Here is a 26,249-nt window from a genome sequence, read left to right as displayed (position 1 = left end):
AAAAAAAAAAAAACCCAAATAATCAAGTCAAAAAATGGGCAGAAGACATGAACAGACACTTCTCCAAAGAAGATACACAAATGGCTAACAGACACATGAAAAAATGTTCATCATCATTAGCCACCAGGGAAATACAAATCAAAACCACATTGAGATACCACCTTATGCCAGTTAGAATGGCAAAAATTGACAAGGCAAGAAACAACAACTGTTGGAGAGGTTGTGGAGAAAGGGGAACCCTCTTACACTGTTGGTGGGAATGTAAGTTGGTACAGCCACTTTGGAAAACAGTGTGGAGGTTCCTCAAAAAATTAAAAATAGACCTACCCCCTCTTCATAGGCTGGCGCTCTCACCAAGGAGAAGGCCATGTTCAATTCGAGCACAAAGATCATGAAGCCCAATAGCGAGAAGCCGGACGACTTGGAGTCTGGCATCTCCCAGGCTCTCCTTGAGTTGGAGATGAACTCTGACCTCAAAGCCCAGCTGAGGGAGCTGAATATCACGGCTGCCAAGGAAACTGAAGTTGGCGGTGGTCAGAAAGCTATTACCATCTTTGTTCCCGTTCCTCAGCTGAAATCTTTCCAGAAAATCCAAGTCCGGCTAGTCCTTGAATTGGAGAAAAAGTTCAGTGGGAAGCATGTTGTTTTTATTGCTCAGAGGAGAATTCTGCCTAAGCCAACTCAAAAAAGCCGTACAAAAAATAAGCAAATGCATCCCAGGAGACACACTTTGACAGCCGTGCATGATGCGATCCTGGAGGACTTGGTTTTCCCAAGTGAAATTGTGGGCGAGAGATTCTTTGTGAAACTGGATGGCAGCCGTCTGATCAAGGTTCATTTGGATAAAGCACAGCAGAACAACGTGGAACACAAGGTTGAAACTTTTTCTGGTGTGAGTTCCCAGAGTTTCAGTTGTAAAAAAAAAAAATGACTAAATAAAACTTTCACAGTAAAAAAAAAAAAAAAAAAAAAAGACCTACCCTATGACCCAGCAATTGCACTACTGTGTATTTACCCCAGACACAGATGTAGTGAAAAGAAGAACCATATGCACCCCAATGTTCATAGCAGCAATGTCCACAACTGCCAAACTGTGGAAAGAGCCGAGATGACCTTCAGCAGATGAATGGATAAAGAAGGTGTGGTCCATATATACAATGGACTATTACTCAGCCATCAGAACAGATGAATACCCAACTTTTACATCCACATGGATGGGACTGGAGGAGATTATGCTAAGTGAAATAAGTCAAGCAGAGAAAGTCAATTATCATATGGTTTCACTTATTTGTGGAACATAAGGAATAGCAGGGAGGACATTAGGAGAAGGAAGGGAAAAATGAAGGGGGAGATTGGAGGGGGAGACGAACCATGAGAGACTATGGACTCTGAGAAACAAACTGAGGGTTTTAGAGGGGAGGGGGGAGGGGGGATGGGTTAGCCCGGTGATGGGTATTAAGGAGGGCACGTACTGCATGGATCACTGGGTGTTATATGCAAACAATGAATCATGGATCACCACATCAAAAACTAATGATGTATTGTATGGTGATTAACATAACATAATAAAATAAAATATAAAAGAGAACACAGATGGGCATGGTGTCATACAAGAAATAACATAAAGTTGGAAGTTTTAAGGAGACAATTTTGACTCCTAACATCTTTATTTACTCATAAATTCATTCACTTCTCCAACAAACATTAATTGAATTGAGTGTACACTGAATGTTAGACATGTTTCCTTGTAGGTAGTAGTATGCCGACAAATGTTTAACAACCAGCTCTCCAGAAAAAAAAAGAAATCCTGATTTATAGCATTTGCCAATATCTGTGGTATAAATACTTCCACCATAGCTGATTGCAAGTAATCAATATAAATGTGGAATTGGGAAGAGCTCTGACCAGCTGGCTCTGTCACATTGGGGCAAGCTGGCTTCAGCACATGCCTAGTGTATGTTCTGAGGATGCAGAGTTCAAAGGCAGTCCTACATGTAAGAGACCTACAGTTTAGTGGAAGAAACCAGTCCAATTCAGCTTTGACCTTGATGCGCACTTGGTTCTGACAGAGGTCCCAAACCTGATTTGGAGGATGGGACTAATTGGGTTGGCTGGGGAGAAAAGCAGAGGGAAGTGCATGCTGACAAAAGGAGCAGCAACTCTAAACATGCAGACTCTGAGGAGGTTGTGCAAGTCTATTTTTTGCTTTTTGCTTTAAATGTCATTCTTTTTTTAATTAAAATATAGTTGACATACAATGTTATACTAGTTTCAGGTGTACAACATAGTGATGGGACAATTCTATTCGTTTCTTAATGCTCACCATATTAAGTATAGTCGCCATCTGTCACCATACAGTGTTATTGACTACATTCCCTATGCTAGACTTTTCATCTCTGTGACTTATTTACTCTGTCACTGAAAGCTTATACCTCTTAATTCTCTTCATCTATTAGCCCACCCCCCAACCCCTTCCCCTCTGGCAACCACCCGTTTTTATCTCTGTCTTTATGAATCTATTTCTGGGCTTTTAAAATTTGTTTTGTTTTTTTAGATTCCATATGTAAGTGAAATTATGTGGTATTTATCTTTGTCTGAGTTATTGCAGTTAGCATCATACCATCTAGTCACATCCGTGTTGTTGCAAATGGCAAGACCTCATTCTTTTTTACGGATGAGTAATATTCCATTGTCCATATATACTACATCTTCTTTATCCATTCATCTATCAGTGGATGTTTGGGCTGCTTCCATATCTTGGCTGTCATAAATAATGCTGAAATAAACATGGAGGTGCACATATCTTTTCAAATTAGTCTTTTCGTTTTCTTTGGGTAAATAGCCTGTAATGGGATTACTGGATCATACGGTATTTCTGTTCTTAATTATTAAGAAACCTCTATACTGATTTCCACAGTGGGTGTACCAGTTTACATTCTCACCAATTGTGCATGAGGGTTCACTCTTCTCCCCATCCTTGCCAACATGTATTCCATGTCTTTTTAACAATTGCCATTCCGATTAGTGTGACATGATTTCTCATTGTGGTTTTGATTTGCATTTCTCTGATAATTACTGATGTTGAGTGTATTGTCATTTTTTTTTGGCTCTCTGCATGTCTTCTTTAGAGAAATATCTATTCATGTCTTCCCATTGTTTAAATAGATTGTTTTTTTGAGATTGATTTGTATAAGTTCTCTTATCTATCTATATATAAGATATATATATATCCAAATATATATATATATATTTGGATATGAACCCCTTATCAGATATATCACTTACAAATATCTTCTCCCATACAGGAGGTTGCCTTTTTGTTTTGTTGATGGTTTCCTTCGCTTTGCAGAAGCTTTTTATTTTGGTGTAGTCCCAATAGTTTATTTTTCTCTTTGTTTCTCTTGCCTGATGAGACCTATTTAGAAAAATGTTGCTAAGGCCAATGTCTAAGAGATTACTGCCTATGTTTTCTTGCAGGAGTTTTATGGTTTCGGGTCTCACATTTAGGTCTTTAATACATTTTGAGCTAATCTTTGTGTATGGTGTAAGAACGTGGTGCTGTTTTATTCTTTTGCATGTAGCTGTCCTGCTTTCTCAATAGAATTTATTAAAAAGACTATCTTTTCCTCTTTGTATATTCTGACCTCCTTTGTCCTAGATTAACTCAGAGTATAAACGGGTTTATTTCTGGCTCTCTATCCTATGCTATTGATCTATGAGTGAATTTTTGTGCCAGTACCATACTTGTTTGATACTCTGTAGTATAATTTGAAATCTGGGACTACCTCCAGCTTTGTTCTTCTTTCTCAAGATTGCTTGGCCAATTGGGGTCTTTTGCGGCTCTATACAAATTTCAGGATTCTTCGTTCTAGTCCTGTGAAAAATACTATTGGCATTTTGATAGGGATTGCATTGAATCTGTACATTGCTTTGAGTAGTATGGACATGTTAACAATGCTAATTCTTTCAAACCATGAGTGTGGTATATCTTTCCATTTGTGTAGTATTCAATTTATTTCGTGAATGTTTTATAGCTTGCAGAATACAGGTCTTTTACCTGCTTAAATTTATTCCTATGTGTTTTGGAGGATAAGTTTCACTCAGGAAGCTGACACTGAAGATATGTGGCAGCCAGAAGATGATAATGTATTTGAGGCTAATTTTGAAGGCAGTGAGGAATGGATGGGAGGTTTTTAACGGGAGTTATGCAGTGATATTTACATTTTAGAAAGTTCACTTTGAGGGAAGGGTAGGAAAGAGAATTGCACTGGGTCAAGACTGGAGGTAGAGATACCAATTAGAAGCCTCCCTGGGTCACTGACAAAACTTGGTAATGGAGTGAAGGTAGTGACACTGGCAAATAGGAGGGTACCCATCTAAGTAATGTCAAAAACGTTAGGATAGACAGGACAAGATGACAAGGGGAGAGAAGAATAGGGTGTGGTTGTGATGGATCTGTGAAGGGGGAGTGTGAGTTAGGGAGGGTGTACAGGATTATTGGTCAGTGGGAGTGACATCCCTCTTTTTTTTTTTTTAAAGATTTTATTTATTTATTTGAGAGAGAGAATGAGATAGAGAGAGAGAGCATGAGACGGGGGAGGGTCAGAGGGAGAAGCAGACTCCCTGCTGAGCAGGGAGCCCGATGCGGGACTCGATCCCGGGACTCCAGGATCATGACCCGAGCCGAAGGCAGTCGCTTAACCAACTGAGCCACCCAGGCGCCCCGAGTGACATCCCTCTTGTTAGGAACCAGTTCTTACAAAGACCTCACGTGGAGAGCTTTTTAAAATGCAAATTCCTGGACTCTATCCTTGGATATCCTGATTTAGTAGGCGGAGCTGGGCCCATACATCTGCATTTTCAAAGCACTCCAGGAGATTCTATTGAACCATGCCTTTATTAATCCCCTCAACTGATATTTACTATGTGCCAGGCGTCATTTTAGGCACTGGAGAGGCTAAAGTGAATGAGACAAACTTCCTGTTTTTGTAGAGCCTTTAAGTGGGAGAGACCAAGAATAAACAAATAAAATGTCTACGATAAGCAATGTGTAGGGAGCTATACAGTCTATGAAGAAAACGCAGGATAAGGGGATGACATTTAACGGGAGGTGGGGATAGGATTGCTATTTTAGGTAAGGTAGTTGGAGAACCTTCTCTAAAAAGGTGACATTTATCCCAGAACATAAAAATAAGTGAAAAACATAGAGAAACACTGAATTTAAAAACATAGGAAAAGATGTAAAATTGGCAGAGATGGAGTGGTAAGTTCTGTTTTGGACATGAGTTTAAGCTCTGTGTTAGGCCATCCAGTGGAGTGGGGCTATCCAATAAGCCACTGAATATATCAGAACTCATGGAGCAGATCGGGGCTCAGGATATAGATTTGGGAGGTGTCAGGTTATACATGGTGGTTGAAGCGATGAGAGTATGTAGAATGAGAATGGAACCCAGGGAAATAACTCTCTTTTGAGGCAGGTAAAGAAAGGATTTTGGGAGGGAAAATGAGAGGTAACAGTCAGATGGGGAGTGGAACTAGGGAAGAAGACCCTTTCAAGGAAGGAGATCCAGAGAGGTTCAGAAGCTGCCCAGAGGCCAAGTGAAATAGGGCGAGAAATATGTCAATTGTATTGGGCAGTGGAGGATCATTTTCTATCTTGAGAGCAATTTCATTTCAGAAGGATAGTGGAGGGGGAGGGGGTTGGAGTATAGCAAATGGAGGAGGTGAAAAGTGGAGATAGTTGAAGTAAAACCATTCATTCAAAAAGTTATCAAAAAAAGAAAAATCCTAGCATGGTGAACGAAGGGCATAGTGTTGCGGGGGGGGGGGTTGGATTTTTTTAAAACTGAGAAACTTGGGCATGTATATATGTTAAGGAGAAAGAGCCAAAAAAGAGAGGATGGGGGAGGGGAGTAATTAAGGCACTGATGAAGGAGGGTGACTGAGGTCTTACCCCTGAGACTAGAAGAAAGAGTGAATGCTTGTGCAGATAAGGTTCTTCGTAGGTTTGGGAAAGAATGAATTTTTAACCTAACAAACTTTATTTTGCTGTGAAGTGGAAGTTAGAGCTGTTTGCCAAGAATGGGGTGGGCAGGTGGTCTAGGCAGAGTTGGGTAAAGTGGCAAAGGGAGGTAAAACGTCCTTGGAAATAGGTTAGTGAGGGGACAGGACAGCCTTGTGATGTTTGGGTCATAGCTCAGTTGAGTTAGAGGCCCTGACTTTGACGACCACTAGTTGGTCCAAGTATGTGTGTTTATCCAACAGTACTTAGTGTCCAAGGAGGAGGGAATTGGATAGATCTGGTGTTGGGATTTTGCCCCATGCGTTTACGAAGAAGGGAGAGAAAATTAGCACTATCAAAGGAAGCTATCAGTGTTTCTGGAAGGAAAGCCTTTAGTCATGGGCGGACCATTGATCCATCTCTCCCTCTAGCACTGAACTGGTATAAGGACTGCTTGCTCAGAATCACCTAGGAGCTTGTAATGCCTGTACTGAATCTCTGAGGGACTGGGCCAAGGAATTTGCATTTTTACAAGCTTCCTAGATGATTTTAATGTATACAAAAGTTTTAAAAGTACTGCTTCCTGACTCCTACGATCACTTGACAGCATCCTGATACATCTCCAGCCCCATCAAAACACCCCCAAATGGAGAAATAGTTTGGCCACAGATCACATCGCAGAGGGCAAGCCTCCTCACTTGTCTCCTGCCCACGATGTAGATAGGTCAGACCCTCAACTTCCCCTAGCAATACTGAGCTGCCTGGAGAGCATCTCTGTCATATCGGATAAATAGCAAGAGGGCAGGTCCCAGCCCCTGGCAAACTTCCGCAGGCCCCTCTGAACCTCTGCCTTGCTGGGCCTCCCCAGCACAGCTGGCCGCAAAAACATCGGCTGGTCGCAGCAGGATCCCTAGGGCTCAGCTGCCCACCCTTATCCAGGAGGAGCCTGTCCTTTTGCTGGCTCTGCTATACATTCACCTGGAGCTCCTGGTGGATCCCACTTCCCTGCAGCTCCCAGCCGCCCCTTCACGGAAGAGAGAGCGGGAATTTAAGAGCCAGAATTAATTAGGCAAATGTCAGGCGGGCATGAGTCACAGCAGCCCAAAGTATTTTAGTCGATTACAAATGGGAGCCCTCACAGCAAGGAGGAGCCTGCAGCCCTGTCAGCCGCCCCCACAGGCGCTGATTTAAGAGCCGCGCTAGGGGGCGTCTCTCATTGACCCAGCAAACTCCAGCCAGGACTCTGCAAGGGGGTGGGGGTGTGTGGGGTGTGTGTGTGTGTGTGTGTGTGTGTGTCTGTCCCCGTCCCCCACCCAGCCCTCTCAAGGAATCCTTTCAGAGCCTGTTTGGATAATGGGACACTGAAATAAACAGCCCAGCCAAACTAGAGGTTTGTGTAGGCTATAAATTGGAAGCATTCTCAGTGACTAGAAGGGGCTTAGCCAAAGAGAACATTCCCAGAAGTCTTAAGGGAACCAGGCACCTGCCCATCCTGAATGTTGTCTTCAATTTTTTTCCAGACTCAATGGGCCAGATTCTCATCCTGTTATTCTCTAAGCTAAGGAGCATCAGGGAAATGGTTGCAATTTCTTGTGGGATACCCTGGCTTACCAGAAGGGCTGAGTCCTTTTTCTCTAGAAATCTGTCTCCTTCTCCCTCCCCTGCCCCCACACCCATCCCCCAGACCAGGCTATGATTATCAAATAAATGTAAAACCTAGGAGGAGTCTTTAAGATCCATTTCCCTACCTTTTATGAGTTTCATTCATTTCTTCAGCAAAATTACAAAAAATGGTATTATGCTCCATACTGTTAGTAAATGCATTTGCTGCTCTTGGTGGCTTTAATCTATGAAGAGAAGACCTGCACATCCTGAAATATAACAAAAAGTGGAGATTGACAAAAGTACCATGAGAGATGCAGGAAGAGAAAAAAGGCAATGAATACTGGAAGAAGTGGAGATTACCTCAAATTGGGATGTCCAGGAGGGCTTCCAGAAGGAGGTGGCATTTTAAGCATTTGCGTTTGTAAGCATGACTATCCAGGTAGAGAGGCTGGACCTCTTTCCTGAGCTCAGATTAGTGAGTGGCAGAGTAGGGACCAGTGGTAGACCTCAGTTCTGAATCCACTCCAGTGATGTGAGCCATTAGGTGGTAGGTTTTCCTTTGTCAGGCAATTCAACCTAACAAAATTTGTGAAGTATTTATGACTAACACTACCAAGCTCAGTCTGATGAGTTATCTTTCCTCAGAGAACTAACAATTGCAACAATAAGCCCAGGCTGGCCAAAACTTCTCCATCTCTCCTGCACTAGTAATGGCACCACCTTTCCCTAGCCATATAAGCAAGGCTCTGGAGTCATTATAGACTCCTCTTTTCCTTCTCACTCCCCACATCTAATTGATCACCAATTCCTGTTGGTTCTGCCTCATTAAAAATTCTATCAATATGTATTTATTGAACATCTCTGTTAGGTTCTGGGAAACAAAGATGAATAAGGCATAGTCTCAGGAAATTCATGATTAATGATGGAAGCAGACTTGTAAAGCACAAATATGGTGTAACATGATACACAAAAAAATATGTTGTGCTAGGGGCCCTGTGGGAGCACAAAAGAGGGCAGGAACTCCGGATGGGCACCAATAAACAGTTTTCTAGTTAATGTCTCCCCTTCATCCCCACTGCCACATGTCCCATCAGACTAAGCATTTGACTTCCAGACCTTTGCAAAGAAAAAAGTCTGGAAATGCAAATTCATTTAGACACCTTTCACTCTACTTAAAGCTCATCAGGGGTTTGCTGTGGTTTAGGATAAAATCTGAACTTCAGATCTAGCATACAGGGCTAGTAACAATGGCTCCTGCTTACCTTTTCAACCCTTTAAAAAACACTAATTCTTCCTTCCCTAAAAAAGCCCTATTTACTTGTAATTCCATTTGCACCTCTTATTTCCTATGTACCCTACCTATCCCTATGTATCTCCCTAAGGAAACACTTTTCTTTCCAAACTCCATAAAAGCTCATCTTCTGAGTCCTGCCCTTATGGTCCTCAGGCACAATGACTGGCTCCATCTTTCATCTTTCCCTGGTACCTGGAACATCCTTCATTACCCTCAGTCTTTGTTTTGGACTGCAACACTCTGACACTGTGTTCATCACCAGACAGGAAACATCCTGCAAACAAGGGTTATGTCTTACACATCTTCATATCTGCGCTTCCTGGAACAGTGTCTGGCACATAATGGGCAACTGATAAATGTTTGTCACATAAATATAAATAAACAACCTGAAAATAGGTGTGTTCTCAGACATGGTAGCTTTAAAGAAACCACCTAGGAATTGGAAAGGAAATCCTGTTGAAAGCGACTAGGCAACTAAAAATATATAAAGGTGATTTGGTTTTGATATTTATTACCTCTGAATTTTCAGTTCAAAGATGTCTCCTTTATCTACAATTAACAGCCAGCACATTGCAAGTTGGGATACCTACTTAGAACCAAACAAGTAATTGGGACTCCTAGTGCCTAAGAAGGTCCCCAGAGGTATGGTATGCCACATCCTCTCTCTTCCGATTCTGGAACTTTCATCAATAGCTTTGCGACTTGAGTAATTTAACCTTCTGGAGCCTCAATGTCCCCATCTTTGGGTAGGAATATTATCTGTCTATAGTGAGTTAAATAGTGGGATCCAAAATGCATGTCCACTTGGATCTAACCAAGTGCTAGATTCCATGCTTGGAATGTGCCTTTATTTGGATAAGGGTCTTTGCAGATATAATTAAGGTAAGGATCTTGAGATAATCCTGGATGAAGATGGGCCCTAAGTCCAGTGGTGGTTGTCCTGTAAGAAATAGAAATGAGAAATCCAGATAGAAAGGCCATATGAAGACAGAGGCAGAGATTGGAGTGATACATATATTAGACAGGGAATACCAGAGATTACCAGTAGTCGCCGGGAGTGAAGAGAAAAGCAAGGACTAGATTCTCCCTGACAGTCACCAGAAGGAGCCAGCCCTGCCAACACCTTGATTTCAGACTTCTGGAACTATGAGAGAATAAATTTGTGTTGTTTTGAGACACTCAGTTTGTGGTGACTTGCTATGGCAGCCCTAGAAAATAATATGCAGCCTGACCTAACCCACTGGGATTTGAGAAGTTCAGATGAGGAAGTGTCTTTGGAGATGTTTGGTGAAGCTCTATAAAAAAATTGGTACCACAAGGTACCATTATTTCTGCCTCGGGTAGAGTAAATTGGAGGAATCCTCTGATGAGTTTTGTACCGGCTGGATGTAAATAAACTTTCTTGAACTCTTGTTTTAAAAAAAAAAAAAAATGTTCTGGGCCACAGAGCTGGGGGTGAAGGGGTGGAGCTCCGAATCCAGCATTGTCTAATAGGCCCTGACTCATTCCTCAGATCTGAGGGAACCAGTCGTCAGTCCCTGGTGACCCATCCTCTGCAGACTCCACTGGCTTACAGGGAAACTCTTGCCCAGCTGGGCCTCTGGTACTGCCTTGAGTAAATCATACTTGTCAAAGTGTCTTAAGAGCCCCAGGCCACAGGTGCCATGAAGACAGAGGTCTGCAGATTCTAATTCATCAGGTTACTTCTTAAGGATGTTCCTTATATCGTCAATTGCTGGCTCTCGAGCCTAGTTTAAATTTATTCAGTTGATATCATTTTTTTTTTCCTGGCTACTCAGCTGTGCCCATCTGAGCACTTTGGTCTGAGATGGTTAAGTACCTGGCTGCCTCCCACCCTTGGGCTGATTGACTTTTCCTTATTATATACAGCATGCCACACTCAGGGAGCAGACAGTGAGTCAGCACAGTGATTACCTTGCCTCCCAGCACCATGCAGAAGCCTGTTTCAGTGCCAGGCTGGGCCTGATCTCAAGGATCAGACTGGGAGAAGCATTAGGCCTACTCACCCAAGAAGGTAATATTCCTCTACCTTAATCCTCCCAGAGCCAGGTACCAGGCAACTAGGAACTACTCCCATAGTTTAGAGCCTGCCAAAATTATTCAAACTAGCCAACCCTAAACTCTTTACTCTGTCCTGTCTTACCTTTCCTATAGAAACCCCAATAAAGACCGTGGCCTAAGTTTTACCCTCGTTCATGTCTTCTGCCCCCTTACCAAAACCTGACTTTTCCCCTGTGACCCAGCATGGCATGCAGTAACCCTCTCTGTAGGACTTATGAGTATAATAAACTTTGTTTTCCTGAGCATCTCCTGTGTCTCCTCTTGTGGCTGCCCCCAACTGACCATCACACTCAAAAACTCAGAGCAAACATAAACCCAGTTGTCCAGACTGAGGCCTGCTGGATAGAGGTTGGGAGCAGGTTAAGCAGGCCTCAGGAACAAGGTAAAGTAGGCACAGGAATTCCATTGTTGGAAAGGGAACTAAAAAGAAGGAACAACCCAGTGGCCCTGTGGTAAGCACTGATTCCATGCCAAGATTGCCAGGCAGGTGATTTCAGACCCAATACAAAAGCTCAGTGGTCGTGGTCATTTGGGAGCAATGTCGCGGTAATAGCATTTAAGCCAGGTGGAGGACGTAGGTAAAACTGGCAGTGCTTAAGCAGTCAGTCCTCCCACATGCTGATAGTTTCTGATCCAAATGATGTTTACCCTCAGCATCAACTGGTCTAGGGACAAAGAGGACACAGGGAGGACTGTTAAGAGGAATGTGCCTTGATCCAGGCCAGAAATGATGGTGGCTTGAACGATGATGGTAGTAGTGAAGGGTAGGATAGAGAAATCTGGAATATTCTTTGGAGTAGACTGAGATTTGCTCGAGGATTGGTTATGGGGTATGAAAGCAAAAAGGGCAGCAGGGATGACTCCAAGGATTTTGGTATAAGCACATGGGTGAATGGTGGGGCTTTTTATTGGGACAGGGAACCCTGGGGTGGGGAATATTGGCCTCCGGGGAGAAGACTCAAGAGTTTGGGTTTGAACATGTTAAATTTAAGATACCTATTAGACATCCAAGAAGAGGAACAATAGGCATTGGATATTGGGTCTGGATGTTTGGGAGACACTGGGGACCAACCTAAACACTTGGTGGTCCTTGATATATAGACGGGACTAGGTGACATCCCTTAGGAAGGAAGGGTAGGTAGAAAAGAGATTCAAGGACAAGAGCTCTTCTGCATTTAGAAATCTGGAAGAGCAGAAGGAACCAGTAGAAGAGTGTTATTTTACACCTGACCTCTCTTTCATATCACCCTACAGGCATTTGGGTGGCACTAGCTCTGGAGTCAGACATACTTATGTTAGAGAGCCTGTTGCATCGTTAATCAGTGTGAATTCTTTGGCAAGTTATTAACCTCTCTTCAATTTCTTTTCTTTTGTAAAGTAGGGACAGTAGCACTTACTTCCATAATGTTTTGTGAAAATTAAAGGTGAAAATTAAAGTGGCTCAAAATTTGGTAAATAGTAAGCTCATTTAAGCTCTCATTAAATTTTAGCTCTTGTTAACAATGCCGTGACAAAAAATGCTTTATAAGTCACAATATGCTAAGGGATTACTACTACCATTATTTTACAGATTCTCAAACGTATTTTTTTATTCCATGATAATTGAGATGGCTTACTGATACATGGGACATTTTATGTGAGAGAATCTGAAGATGCTCTCTCAGTGACTTCGAGAAAGCCCATTTAAATTGTGCCTAGATACTTCTGTTTCCCCAATAAAGTAATCCTTTCAGATGCTTAATCAAGACAAGAGAAAGCTGCAGTAGTCAGGAGAGGTTTGCCCTAAACAGTTTCCAAGCATCCAGCCAAAATAAGGTTTCACACTCTTTGATGATGAGATCTCTGACACAAAAGACTCTGGAGGAAAGGTTTGCTAAGGTACCTTACAACCAGGTGTGGAGTTCCTTGGAGACTGTCCTCCCTTTCCCAGGATTTTATGGAAACCTTGAAGATTCTTGAGGAACATTGGCTTCTCTCCCTGGTACCTATGGAAACATGAACTGCAGCAGAGCTGAACTGATTTGGGCGAATAGCTCTGCGGCTGCTTCTCTCAGTAATTGGAGTGTAAAGAGCTTGGCTAAGGATCTGGAAAACTCACAAAGAACAGGCATCCTGGCCCAAAGTCAGATGTCTCAATTCCCTCCTGGCACTGCACTTGAATTCCATCAGAAGCTGAGACATGTGTCATGACTGGAGGGTAGGTCTCCGGTTTCCCACCAGGATGGCAACTAGAAGTGAAAACATGCCTCTTAGTATCTATCAGAGCCTCCAGCGATCTTTTGTTTTCATGAGGTGGAGGGAGTTATTATTGGGTATTCTTTCAGTCCAGGCTGGTTAGTTCATCAGGACAGCATATGGGGGAAGGCAGACAGTGTTGGAGTCACTGGACTCCACAGAGTGCCTCAGACCAAGTTTCTTTGAGGGCAAAAACTCCATGTTGTAAAATCAAGATCGTTCCAAACTAACCCAGAGTTTTCATTTTACATCATCCACTGGATATTAACCAGCTATTATAATGACCAATTGTCAAGTTGTTTAATAATTGAATTAATTACAGGAGAGTGCTTTCCAATCCTGGCTGAACATTAGAACCACATAGAGAATTTTTGGAAGATATTGCTACCCAGGCCACACCTTCTCCAGAGATTCTGATTTAATTGGGCTGCTGCAGGGTCCAAATATTGATATATTTTAAAATCTCCCTTGGTGATTCTAATTTGCAGCTGGGGCTGAGTACTACTAGTGTGAGGAATACCTGACCTTAGTCTTATTGTTGTAACTATTAAAATGACTGGCATGGATTGGCTGCTCTTGGATTTGATTGATTCCTCCTCAGTTGACCCACAATTGGTTGAGCCAATTGGCTATTCATACATGACCTAAGGATCCATAACCCCATTCTCAACAGTTTAGAGACTTAAAATTCCTTCTTCAAGGAGGAAATTGTTTGATCCAGGGAAACCAACCTGACACACAAAGATGTGTGAGTTCAAAATCCATTGCTGAATTGGGATATTTTAATTTTTAGATGCATATCGGAGAAAATGGAGTGCTCCCAGGATGACTCAGAACATTTCAGTCTGGCAAAAGCCACTTAAGTCAGGACCCTGGAGAGAGGTGGCAGAAAAGAATCCAGCCACTCCCTTCTGTGATATCCACATTTTCTAGTTTCTGCATTTCATGCTTTGACATCTTGGGGCCTTTCTGACCCTGGAGGGACTGTCCCTCCCAGGGTCAGCCAATTCTTAGACACAGTGAAAGACTGGCCTACAAGCATGGCTTTCATATGCAAATAGACCAATCCAGAGCCCATACCTCCAACTACCTGTCTTTCACACTCTGGGACATTATTCCCACCCCCCACTCCCCCACCCCTGCCCTAATCACCCTAGGGCTAGGTACCAGACAACTAAGGACAGCCTATGCTCCAGAGCCCACTGAAATTATTCAAACTAATCGAAGCTAAGCCTGCTTTCCCAACCTCACCCATTCCCACCTACCACGCCCCCCCCGCCCCGCAACCATGGAAATCACAATAAAGGCTATTGCTCATGTGTTCCCTGCTACATGTGCCTCTTGACTGATCTTGGTGCTTCCCCTTGTGGTACCCATGGTTTGGCATGCCCTCTCCTCTTGGGATTCGTGAGTATTAACATGAGTATTTTTTTTTAAGATTTTATGTTTAAGTAATCTCTACACCTAATGTGACACTCAAACCCACAACCCTGAGATCAATAACAAACCATCTTTTTAATTGCAGTTGTTTCCTGGTCTGTTGGCCTTGACATACCTGAATAATATGAAAACCTACATTTCTTTGCAGAAAGAAGAAAAACAGGATTCAAACTAAGGGCAGCTAGGAAGGAATTGACATCCTTGTCTCTATCTGGGGAAGGGGCAGCAAATGTTGAAACTTGCCTTGAGTTACATGAGTTTAAAAGCCTGAAAAGCATTCCAACGGTCAGAATTTGATCTGTGAATGTTTATCTAGCAGAACGCTGCCCTGTCTTACAGTAGCCTCAGTTGCTTCCCTCTGGGTTGAAGTCAGTGGTGAAACCCCATGGGTAAAGGAGCCAACTATTTATGCTAAAGGCAATGTGCCAAGACAAGATGTCCAATAAGTATAAAACACTAGCCATAGCAAAGCCCTCCTGGGGGAAGTTTATGGCACCTGGAGCAAATTTCTCTTTGCTAACTTCAGTGACCATTAAGAGAAACTTTGAACGCGTGTTAAAAAAAGGGTTGGGGGGAAGTATCCCAAAGGATTCACGTCCACCTGGTGGGGTGTATGTGACAGGGAAATGGGGTTACACTACCAAGAGTCTTCTCAGGTTCTCTTGAGGGTCAAGAGCAGGTAAGAGTGGCTTAAGTGATGATCCAAGTAATACCTTAACGTTGGAGTCATGTGGAAATGCTACCCTCTCCTTTGCTCACTGTGTCTCTGGGTTGCCACCTCTAGCTACTAGGTATCTGCTGTTGTGGGAGTTTCACACATACCAGATTTGAAAAATGAGGGTCTTTGTCCAAATTTGGTCATAGTTCTGATTCAGGTGATGTGCTGAGAGGTTCCTAATCTTGATTTCTAAATGTTCTCCTAACTTAACAAATCTAGTTCTGGGTCTCAACCTGTAAGCCAGTACAAGTACCTAACCTCAGTACGTGTGTTCCTATTGAGATCAACTTAACTTCTCTCTGCCTCATTTTCATCATCTATTAAATGCGGAATATAATTACCAACATATATTGAATGAGTTTATATACGTAAAGAATAACAATACTTGGTATTTAGTAAGCCCTCAATAAATATTAGCTCCCATTAACCACTAAGAAAATCACAAGGTGCTAGGATGTAACTCATCTGATTTTGCGGGGAGTGAACTATTCTTGGTCCTCACATGAAAGGTGGAAGTGGTCTGGTATTTAATTGTAGGGATGCTAAGGATCTTCCCCAAAAGTCTCAGAAGCTAATAGGTAAATAATGATCTACCAGTTTAGGACCATAGTAAAAGTGGCATCATTAGAGTTTAGCTTGCCTCCTGGAAGCCTGGGCCTCCACCCTGACTGGAGGCTATTTCCACCTCTCTCAGAGGGAGTCAAGCTCTGGGAGCTCAGGAATCTCCAAGGTTGAGACAGTAGTAGCTGGTAGAGCAGAAAGACAAAAACACCATAATCAGACAGACCCAGGCTCAAAATCCATTCTGAGATGCAATAACTCAGGACTTTGTCTGGAAACTGCTTTTTCTCCCTTTACCTGGTTAACTTCTTTGCCCTTCAGAATCTGATTCAAGTTCACTCCCTAGGAGAAGCCTTCCACAACTGGTTCAGGCCAAATTCACTGTTCCTTTTTTTAGTCTTTTATTTTAACATTGCACTGCAAATCCAGATTGCATGAGACAGTTGAACTAAAACAAGATATTGCAAGAGCACTGCATTGTAATTGTGCTGTTCACATGTCTGTCCCCACGAATGGGACCACTTTGATCATGAGCTCCTCAAAGTCAGGGGACTGTTGTGTTTCATTCATCTTTGTATCCCCAGTGAGCATCAGTGCTAACACATAGAAGCTGCTCAGTAATTGTTAGGGTAACTGAGGGAATTAAGGAAACTCCTTTGAGCATCAGTTTAAAAGTGGGTGAGGGACACCTGGGTGGCTCAGTTCGTTAAGCAACCTACTCTTGATTTTTGGCTCAGGTCATGATCTCAGGGTCGTGAGATAGAGCCCCGCATCGGGCTCCACCCAGGGCCTGTTTCTTAAACTGTAGCCACACATTCCCCAGAATTATCATCTGGGATTTTGTCTTGTGGTTTCTTGACAGGAATTCTCTCAGGGCCTGCAAAATCATTTTTTCCGAAAAGCCAAGTCCCCCAGCTGCCTCCTCAAATTCAGTTAAATATTTTGGTGGAAACCTCACTGTAGCTATTTGTCAGAAATATGGGTCTTACTCCTTCTCCTTCACTACCTGCCCTTTTCTGATCAGATAATTTCTGTGACATATTCAACCTGGTCACCTGTAATCCGATAAGACAGAGGTGATGTAAACCCTGGCTGTGGGTAATTCTTCTCAGTCAGACATCTGTTGACCCCAGGAAGGAAAATAGGCTTGTATGATGGATGGTGGTCTGCGGAAAGAATTGACACAACTGTGCCCCTGAGTGTTTCTGGATGATCAAGCGTGTTGCAGATGATTCTGAAATGGGATGTATGCTCCTTTTATGGACTGCCACACTATGACCTTCGGGGAAATCCTAAGCCTCAACCTCCATGCAGGAAGACCACAGTTGGAGAGTGTTCTGACTGCAGTTTTAGGCTGCCAGCAGGTCACAGATGGCATTGTTGACTTGCAGCCGTAACCCACACAGGAACATACAATGTACTATAAGGTGCTGCAAGACACCGAGCGTGCCCCCAGCTTTTGAGTTTGCCTCTGGGCTCCAGAGAAGGGCAGGTGTTGGATTATAACACAGCCAGGCAGACCATGCACCTGCCAGGCATCTGGGTGCACCCAAGTGGGGGCCCACTGCTGGGTGGTCGTGTTGTCAGTTCAGTGAAATACCATCCAGTGATCCCATGTGCAGGCACAGCACATGGCTCCTAACTGTCCAGCAACATATGTGCTAATACCACCTAACTAACTTCCTTGATTCTACAAGGGCAACAGAGCGTCTGTCCTGCTATCCAAGAAACCACCATATCATACTCCTAACAACGCCCAACCTCTCAGGATCATTTATGGTCATCAACACAGAATTTAAGTCAATCTTGGTTCAATGCTGTTGGGAATACCAGAAGGGCCATATTTTGGACATAATAAGTGTTGTGAATCTAAAAACTAGACTCTTGACTATCTGTGTCAAGAAAACTGAGGCGCCAACTAAAAAAATAATAATCCAATTGGATGTGACAACACTAGCCAGAAATGTTGTTTAGAAACATTTTTATCTTCTCTGGAAAGTGCTTAAATAGCTCTGTGTGTGTATGTGTGTCACCCACAGAATAAAACCATTGTAATAATCCTTTTAGAACAGGTTTGCTAGCTACAGCCAAATCACTGGTTAATTTTAGTAAATCCATCCCCCTCCCTTATTTCCCCCTTTTCCTCATTCTCCTGAGTTTGCTACTTTAACTTACATAGTTCTAAAGTTTCAAAATATCTGGCATCCAAAAGCATGACCCATAAAATAATAAATTGAACTTCACCAAAAATTTTTAAAAAGTGTTCTTTGAAAGTCAGCTAGGCAATAAAAAAGCCACACTGGGAAAATATATTTGCAAAGTACATATCTGATATCTGATAAAGGATTTGTACTTAGAATACATAAAGAATTCTCAAAACAATTTCAAAAGCACTAAAAGAGAGCAAAGTATTTGCACAGGTACTTCACCAAAAAAGAGATACAGCTGGCACTTCAGCCCATGAAAAGATGTTCAGCATTATTAGTCATTAGGAAAGTGCACATTAAAACAAATGAAATGCCCCTATACATGTTTTAGAATGGCTAAAAGACTCAGAAAAAGACTGAGCATACCGCATATTGGCCAAGATATGGAGAAACTGGAACTCTTGTACCCTGCTGGTGGGAATGTAGAATGGTATAAGCACCTTGTAAAACAATATAGCAGCTTCTGAAAAAGTTAAACATATACTTACCATATGATCCTGCTATTCTGCTCCTAGGTATTTGCCCCAGCAATAAAAACATATGTCCATACTACCACTAGTTCACTGTTCATATCTGATTAACTTACAGTATCCCCAAACTGGAAACAACCTAAATGTCCATCAACAGGTAAAGGGCTGTGGCATATCTGTACAATGGAATGCTACTCAGCAATAAAAAGGAATGAACCACTAATATACTTAGCAACATGGATGAATCCCAACATAACTATGCTGAGCCATAGGGGCCAGGAAAAAGAGTACACACTGTGTAATTCCTTTTGTGTAAAATTCTATAAAATGTGAACTAATGTGACAGAAGCAGATCCATGTTTTCTTGGGGATAAAGATGGGGTGAAGGGCATTAGGGAGGGATGCAAAGAGGCAGAGGGAAACTTTTGGGAGTGAAACCTATGTTCACTATCTTGATGATAATGATGGCTTGATGTAGTGATAGTGTTTAAAATGTTAAAACATCAAAATGTGCACTGTAAAGGCATGTAGTTAATAGTATGTTCATTATACCTCAATAAAAGTGTTACAATTGCCTGAGAGTGGTATCCCATGGTATGCTTTGTCTATGCATAGTTAGAAATGGTGATGGGCAACATATTATCACTGTACATGGGATCATGGGGTTCTGAATTATGGAACTTCATGCAGGGATAGCTCCTGCATTCTGAGCTTGCAGCTTGGAATTGTTTTTGAGGTGAAGGAGTTATCTGTGGGATCTTCTTTGGAGTGCCCAGGTCATCTTGCTGTGCATCCAATCTAGTTCTGTGCTCAGTGTTCATGGGAACAAGGCTTAAAGCCAAGGAGATTCTTGTCCTTAGATGAATTTGTCTAGTGAAGACAAGTCATCTTCAGCATATAATGATGCAACATAAAAATTATATAGTGGGCTTATATCTGAGTTCAATTATGGGATCTGATTTGGAATTATTTTATCATTATCAAATGGAATGGTAATACTTATTCTGCCCCTTTTGGAGGTGCTATAAGCAACCAATTGGATAATTGTGATAAAGTGTTGGATAACTATTCCAATGCCAGATATTATTATTAGATGCACATATAAGGTGGAGACCTTAGATGATTAAGGATTGGTGGACTTATCAAGTAGAGTCTCTCTAAGTAAGTAAGGAACAAAGGAGGAGAAAGGTATTCCCGAAGGTACATTAGCCGGAGAATTGCAAAAGCTAACAGCAGAAAATCTGGGCCCAGTTTATCAATGTGGAACACAATAATTTGAGATCAAATAAGTGGTAGATATTTGTCATTTGACTGTCCAGAAGCCATCCCCTCTTCCTGAGGTATTTACATTTTCTATAGGGGAACTAGGTCTCCCCTATAGTAGATAGATATTCTTGGTGAAAAGGAATCCAGTCGCCTGTATCTTGAACCCAATCCTAAGGGGCGGAATTGTTGACCATTTTGTCTTTCCAACAGCCTTCATTTCTCACAAGACCCACATCTCCCCTTCTCTTTGAAACTACTCCTTCTTCAGGAACTCATATGGTTATAGGAAGTAATCACTTCCACAGTCTTGGTGATTGCTTTAGAAGTGGGTGTTGCCTCGTACCAAGCCTATCACGGTCCTTCTCTGCCCTTCTTTGAACTGGCACTAAAATAAATGAGGTAGACATTCTCTAGAGGTAAAGGCTATGAGGGTTAGGCATGCTCTGGGGCATCTGTGCTATCACATGGAGAAGCTGAACTGCAGTAAGAGAACAGAAAGAGGAGAGAGGGAGAGAGAGCCTGATGGCATTCCTGGCCCAGCTCTGGTTTGGTTATTCAACTCTTCTTTTGCTTTTGGATTTGTTTTTATATTCCTAACAAAACAAAACAAAACAAAAACAAAAATACAAAAACAAAACAAAACAAAAAAAACCACTCTCCTACCCTGTTTGAACTGGGTTTATGTCACTTGCAACAAAATTTCCTACCTAATTAAGAGGAAGAGAATATGAATTTTGAAAATATAATTTAGTTAACTATTTATTGAGCACCTTCTATTTGCCTACTGCTTTCACAAATATTAATGAAATCTTAGAATGGTGGAATTGTTTCTCTCATCTTGCAGATGAAGAAACAAACTGAGAAGGGTTAATAGAGCCAGTAACAGGTAATAGAGCTAATAACAATGTGGTTCAAGACCCAAGTCTGTCAATTCCCAAGGCATCCACCACCTTCCCAATATACATATTACCCTTCTATAATCCAAACACTTCCAGGACCAAATCTTATTTACCCTGGCATTTTTCAGCACCTTGAAAATTTCTTGTCACCTAATGGCCATCTTATATATATATCTGTTGAATGAATGAAGTGTTAATTTTAATTAGAACAAGGATAGGACCAAGCAAGACTTGGTAGTCTCTGCAAATAAGATATTTTACATTATTGATGTATTATTCAAAATGAGTCTAAAATTAAGTTTCCCTGAACCTAGTAATATTTTAAATACAGAGAAGAACTTGTTCCCTAAAGAAACCTGTGACGGATCTTTTTAAACAATAATCATGTCCCCTTTTTAACATCTGCATAAATCCACGCTTTTAAATAAGTTTATTTAAAGCAAGAGTTGTGGACCAGTGGCCTTGAGCTAAATTTGACTTCAGATATGTTTTGTTTAGTTGGCCCAAGTATTCAAAAGCTGAAATAATTGTCAACATTTACAAGCAGGAATTTTTGCATAAAAATCTGAAGTTTGGGTTTCTTTTTAAAAATGGGTAGTGTGGTAGCACTGGGCTTATGTTAACATGTGGCAACAATCAGTTTAATGAAGAAATGACTGTCCCCTTTGGTCAGAACAAGGCCACAGTCCCCACCTGTTCCCTCACTCTAGTTACCTTCCTGTGTGAGTTTGCATTAGCAACCTCTGGTTTAAGATGTATTATCTCTCTCAGGTCAGATAGAGAATGGGAAAAACATAGAGGGGAAAGATTTTACTCCGCTGTCTTCCCAAAGAACCCCAAAATTCAGGGGCTAGCAAAACTACTTTTAAAAGCTATATGTTTCTTTCCTGACCACTAGAAATCTCTATTTTGTAAGTGCCAGTGAGTTGCTTCTCACATGTTTCCCTTGGTATGTAGTAAACTTGACTTTCTCACTGACATATGTATCAACAGTAGACTCATCCTTTAAACTCTTTTCCAATAATCTTTCCTAAGGGCATTGAAGTGCAAATCAGAATGAGTGCAAAACCAAGAGTTTGAAACTTTGGCAATTGGCAAGCTCATTTGTTGACTTGGCAAGGGAAAAAATGCTGAGGTAGAAGAGAAAAATCCTTTGTCACTTTTATGGTGTCTGGACTGTCCTTTTGTTTCATTGTCTTATTTTGGTTTTGGTTTCTTGTAATGTAACCTGGACGAAGTTATCAAAAGGGATGAGAATATTTTTACTGAAATCCCCTTTATCCCACTTATGAATTACCTCCTTTAGACTGTGCAATGTCTACACATGATATACGGCAAAACATAGATGTTAAGCACACAGGGTCAGAGCCAGAAGAATCAAGTTCTTACACTTACTTGAGGAAGATCTCATGAGGGAAGTTATTTAACTCTTCTAATATCTCAGTCTTCTTAAAAGAAAATTCTGGGGGCGCCTGGGTGGCTCAGTCGTTAAGCGTCTGCCTTCGGCTCAGGTCATGATCTCAGGGTCCCGGGATCAAGCCCTGCATCAGGCTTCCTGCTCCACAGGAAGCCTGCTTCTCCCTCTCCCACTCCCCCTGCTTGTTTTCCCTCTCTCGCTGTCTCTCTCTGTCAAAAAATAAAATCTTAAAAAAAAATTCTGAAGTTATATGTGTAAACTATAATATCATACTGCCTAGGTTTGCATCCTGGCTCTATTGCTGTGTGTCCTTGAGTAAGTAAGTAAATTTTCTATGTCTCAGTCTCCTCAACTTTTATACGGGGATAATGACTACAGCAACTGCTTCATAGAAACATTGGGAGTATTGTCAAAGTAATTTTCAAAAAGTTAATATAATTCTCATGCATATATATTGTAAGGATTGTATCAAAGATTTATTTGACTTGTTAATGATGGAACCAGGAGAATCACAAAACTGGTTTAAAGGAGGGTAAAAGAAATAGATATATACTCACAGGAAAAGAGAAAGAATGCTACATTGATTGCAACATTTGACACAAACTGGTTAATGTCCTACAAGCAAAAGAACCATGATTTTGGGGGTCATCTTTCCTATATGGCAAAAAATATTTGTAACATGTCAATTTTCTAATTGCTAAAAACCACCTATACAGAGACTGGGACCTGATCAATAGTAAATGGTAAGTCAAAGTTACTTCCCCTTGAGAATCCTAGGACCTTTAGAGAGGTTAGATATTACTATGTAGACTTTGAAAAGCCCTGGTGTGATCTTTTTGCCTTATTTTCAAGTTTTAGATTATTTTGCTTAGAGGGTTTAATTGTAATAAGGCTCATAAAGCCCTTAGAATGGTGCCTACTAAGTGTTCAGTAAATGTTAGGTGTTTTCATCATTACTTGTAAAATGGGAAAAATTAAGTTTTTTTAATCCCATGTGGTTGTTATGATAATTAAATAAGATTATATAAACTCTTAGTATCATGCCATGCACATAGTAATCTCTCAACAAATATAAGCTGTTATTGCTAGAATGGGAGAAACTGTGGCATCATGTTTTATAATATTGAGAATCCATGACAGCAACGTTTCACATGATAACAAATTCTATTAATTTTGCCATTAACATTAAAAGAATGTACAACATTCAAGTAGTTTCAAGGCCAGAGCTACATATTTGAATCAAGTGACCTTAATTTGTTCTAAATGATATGAGGAACACCTGAAACCCTTCAGGATAAAACCCTTTTCAGAACAGCAATCTGCCAATCAACCATTTAGGGGTCCACAGAATCACACTGACCAGTCTGGCCTTTGTAGGTCTTACATCCTGGAATACATTTTCACAGGGAGCAAATGTATTAGCCACTTTCTTGTAAACAGTGTTGAGTAAGGGTGTTCATCTCCAAGTCTCTGGTGCAATAGATGTGACAGACCATTCATCTCAAAATGCCCTGTGAATGAGATCCTTGAGTTACAACACTGGGGCTATTCTTTGTGATCCTTTCTTCTCTAGAGAATAACCAAGACCTGTAAAGTGTTTGGGGTAAAATGGGAGCACCTGGATTAAAGAATGGGAATAGATACTTTCTTCACTATCTATATTGGTTTCATTAGCAATGCCTATCCTTATAGAAAACTAGACTATATTTAGAGACATTCCCCAGTAATGTAGCCTAGAGGCAAGATAGTTTTTTGTTTTTGCTTTTTTAATTCACACTCAACCATTATGGAACATTTACTCAATGCAAGATTCTACTACCATCTGGTATCTCATTTAATTTACTCTAAGGACCGAGATCATGCTTTGAGTGGACTGTTTCACACTCAGCACAGTCATAGAATTGAACATACCTTCAGGGGGAAAAAATTTCCTCTACCTTCTTAGGGTTAATTGTGAATTTGGGGGGTTCAATTTGTGAATTAAACTAATAAAAGACAGGTTAAGAGCAGGAAAGACACACAGGTTTCAGTAATGCTTATGTGTACAGGAATTCATAGAAAAGAAGTGAAACTCAAAGAAGTGGTTAGACTCGGGGGTGTGCATACTATTTTAACAAAGGAAAGAGAACTTGGGGTCTAAACAATGATAAATCACGAGGAGGTGACGAGGAAATAAGTGGGAGAACAGATGGAAGAGGAGGTATTTTAGTAGGGTCTCTTTATGCAAATTCATCTGGATGTCAACTCTCCATCTCTGGTAATAAGTGCTCTTCCCGGGAGGTGGGGGGACAGCGTCCTCAAAAGGAAATTTATGCCCTGTGTTCAAGTAGGTAAGAGGAGGGTGGAAAACTCTTTTTGCATCTGTTGATTTTCAGTTGCCTCCAGCTCAAAATACTCCTTATGCCAAAGTGGCATATTTTGTGGTGGCATGTTCTGGATCCCTTCAATACCCATTGTATATGCAAACATTGAATCTTAGAGGCACTCAGAAAACTTCAAAAAGAAAAGAAAGAAGAAATAGGCCATAGGAGCCTCTCCAAACACCTTTACATAAGCTGGTTTACAGCTATCAAGGATCATAAAACTGGGAGTCTCACACTCAGGTAGAGAGTCTGGAAGGTAATTAAGTACCCTTGTACCTAATCTACTTTCCCAAAGGAAAATAGAGAAGACAAAATGCTCAAGGTGGAGAAATCCTTCTCACTGTTCCACCATAGGATTCTAATCGAGAAAAATTGAAAATCAGTAATTAATTATATCCAAACTATGTGACATTAACAGGAATAAGAAAATCACTCAGGCTTTGGTTAAAAAAGAAGCCTCAGGCAATTGCTAAACTCCTTGATTGATCAGCAAAGGCATTTGAGGTCTGTTGCTTTGTTGCTCTCTTAGGTATTCTGTATTTTAGGTTAAGACACCAAAGTAGCCAACTGTAGAAACTCAGAATTAGAAACTCTGTTTGAAGGCAGTGTTCATGTCTATAGATGCTGAGCCTATAATAGCTCCTCAGTTCACATGTGTAGGGGTAGAAAGACTTTTCCTCTACCTTTCTATGTACTGTCCCTAGGGCCTGTGAATTAAACTAACAAAAGATAGATTAAAAGGAGAAGAAGTATACCAATTTTATATGTTGTTAATATTTTTATGTGGCACGGGGGCTTCATGGAAAGAAATGAAAACAGGACTGGAGCGGTTAGATCTGGGGGCTTATGTGCCATTTTAAAAAAGAGTGATAAATTATGAAGACATGACAAGACAAAGGAAAAAGGTGTTTGGGCTAGAAGTGGTAAACTGTGAGAATGTGATTAGGAAATACATGGAAGAATCTAATAGAAGATAAGGGTTATTCTAATAAGTTTTGTTGACTCATCTTGGTATTGACTTCCCATCTCTGGTGATAAGAATATTCTTTTCTTCCTGGCACAGAAAGGGTACCTTTCTTATGGGAAATTATGACCTACTCTTGGGAGAAAGGAGGAGGTCAGAGAGCAATTTATGCATCTACTATTTCCCAAGTGCCTTCCGCTCAAAATAATCAATATGCCAGAGTGGCATATTGTGTATGTTCTGATTCCTTCATATGGTTTCAGGTGCCATCCTTCTCATAACTTCAGGTGACTGTCTCCAGCTTATCTATTACACTCAAAGCCCAGTGTCAAAGTGATCACAATGCAGAGGGTGTGCTACAATCAGCACAACTCTGGCTATTGACTCATCCTTAGCCTCCTGTCATGTGATTCCCAAACTCCTTCCGTGTGCTATTCTGAGCTCCTCCTCCATCCTTGCTTATGTAAATGTGGTGTTTGTTTGTTTTAGAACTAAGAGCCAATTCTGGCACTTAGATGGGTGTTCTTAGGTGTAGACTCTTTGTTAACTTGTTTATTCAAATGATTTTTATGAGCTCCCCTCCTGCAGTTACTCTTCTGTGAATATAAATTGTGAATATGGTGGACACAGTCCTTGGCCTCATAAATATTTTATTCTAATAAGGAACAGAAATAATGTAATGGGTACAATTGGGTGAGAAAAGTGATCTTATAGGAAGTATAGGATA

The 26,249-nt window shown here is 41.2% G+C and overlaps 1 protein-coding gene across 1 annotated transcript; it reads left to right on the top strand.

Moving 5' to 3' along the window:
• Positions 1-367: 367 nt before the first annotated feature.
• On the top strand, positions 368-7,066 carry LOC113932607 (40S ribosomal protein S7-like). Its single transcript, XM_035722193.1, has 2 exons — positions 368-890; positions 6,870-7,066. The coding sequence occupies exons 1-2, from the start codon at positions 368-370 to the stop codon at positions 7,064-7,066; spliced, it is 720 nt and encodes a 239-aa protein (XP_035578086.1).
• Positions 7,067-26,249: the final 19,183 nt, after the last annotated feature.

This window comes from Zalophus californianus, chromosome 10 (assembly GCF_009762305.2).
Source record: "Zalophus californianus isolate mZalCal1 chromosome 10, mZalCal1.pri.v2, whole genome shotgun sequence".
NCBI classification, from domain to species: Eukaryota; Metazoa; Chordata; class Mammalia; order Carnivora; family Otariidae; genus Zalophus; species Zalophus californianus.
The sequence above is the reverse complement of the archived record's forward strand: the minus strand, read 5'-3'. Positions and strand labels throughout refer to the sequence as shown.